The sequence below is a fragment of the Crocodylus porosus genome, unplaced genomic scaffold (assembly GCF_001723895.1).
Source record: "Crocodylus porosus isolate Cpor-Errol unplaced genomic scaffold, CroPor_comp1, whole genome shotgun sequence".
Classification (NCBI taxonomy): domain Eukaryota; kingdom Metazoa; phylum Chordata; order Crocodylia; family Crocodylidae; genus Crocodylus; species Crocodylus porosus.
The window spans coordinates 11408036-11409083 of NW_017728918.1; the positions used below are offsets into that span (position 1 = coordinate 11408036).

The window sequence follows — 1048 nt, forward strand, 5'->3', positions numbered from 1 at the left end:
CCCGCCCGCCGGCGCCGCCATCTTTCCGCTGCCCGCGCGCGGGGGCTGCTGGGAGTCGGAGCCCGTTCTGCCCACTGGCCACGCTCCCGCGAACTACAACTCCCGGCAGGCCCCGCGCGGACGCCGAGGCCCCGCCCCACCGCATTCCCCTCCCCTTCGCTGGGCTCCTGCTTGTTCTCGTCGCCCCTCACCCGGACTGGCTCCTCCCCCTCCCGGGGACACGCCCCCAGACCGGTCCTCTCCCCGCCCCTCTCTCCCCAGACGGCACCAGACACGTGGCCCAGCTCCAGCTGCCTCCCGCGCGCCCCCCAGGGCTGGGGGCGTCGCTATACTTCTATGCGGGGGTTCCAGGGCTGGGGCGCGGCTACAGTTTATAAGGGATCCCAAGGCTGGGGGTGTGGCTAGATTTCTGTAGGGGGGTGATCCTAGGGCGGAGGGGCGAGGCTATATTTCTGGGGTGGGGGGTCCCAGTGTTGGGGGCCTGACTAGAGTTCTGTAGGCGTTCCGGGGCTGGGGCGTGGGCGTGGCTGGTTTATAACGGATCCCAAGGGTGGGGACGTGGCTACGGTTCTATAGGGGTTCCAGGGCAGGGGTGAGGCTGTACTTCTATAAACGGGGTCCCAGGGCAGGGGGCGTGGCCAGAGCTCTATGGGCCGTCCCAAGGCTGGGGGGCGAGGCCTTACGTCTATAGAGGTCTCCCAGAGCCGAGGGCGTGACTTAGGGGCTCTAGGGCGGGTCCCAGGGCTGGGGGCTTGGCTATAATTCTACAGGCCCAGGTTCCCAGGGCTGGGGGTGTGGCCAGCGAGTTGTGGGGCGGGGCCTGCAGGCTGTAAATCCGAAGAGGGGCCGTGTCCGGCCCGGCCCCTACAGCTTGGGCCCGGGCCTGCGGCCGCAGCCTATAAGAAGGGTCCCGGATCTGGGGCTGCCCCTGGCCCTCAGGGTTGTCACCCCTTGGTGGGACGGAGGCCGGGGCCGGGGCCGGGATCGGGGCCGCAGCTCGCAGCTGCCCCGACGCCGGAGGCGCCCTGCGCTGCAGGGGCAGTCCAGG

At 70.1% G+C, this 1048-nt stretch overlaps 1 protein-coding gene across 1 annotated transcript in view; it reads right to left on the reverse strand.

The window, feature by feature from the left end:
- Positions 1-145, reverse strand: part of LOC109312072 (uridine-cytidine kinase-like 1) — a 6485-nt gene extending 6340 nt beyond the window's left edge. Inside the window, exon 1 of the mRNA XM_019538122.1 lies at positions 141-145. Coding sequence (XP_019393667.1) covers positions 141-145 — 5 coding nt within the window. The remainder of the gene's footprint in view (positions 1-140) is intronic.
- Between the last annotated feature and the right edge of the window lie 903 nt (positions 146-1048).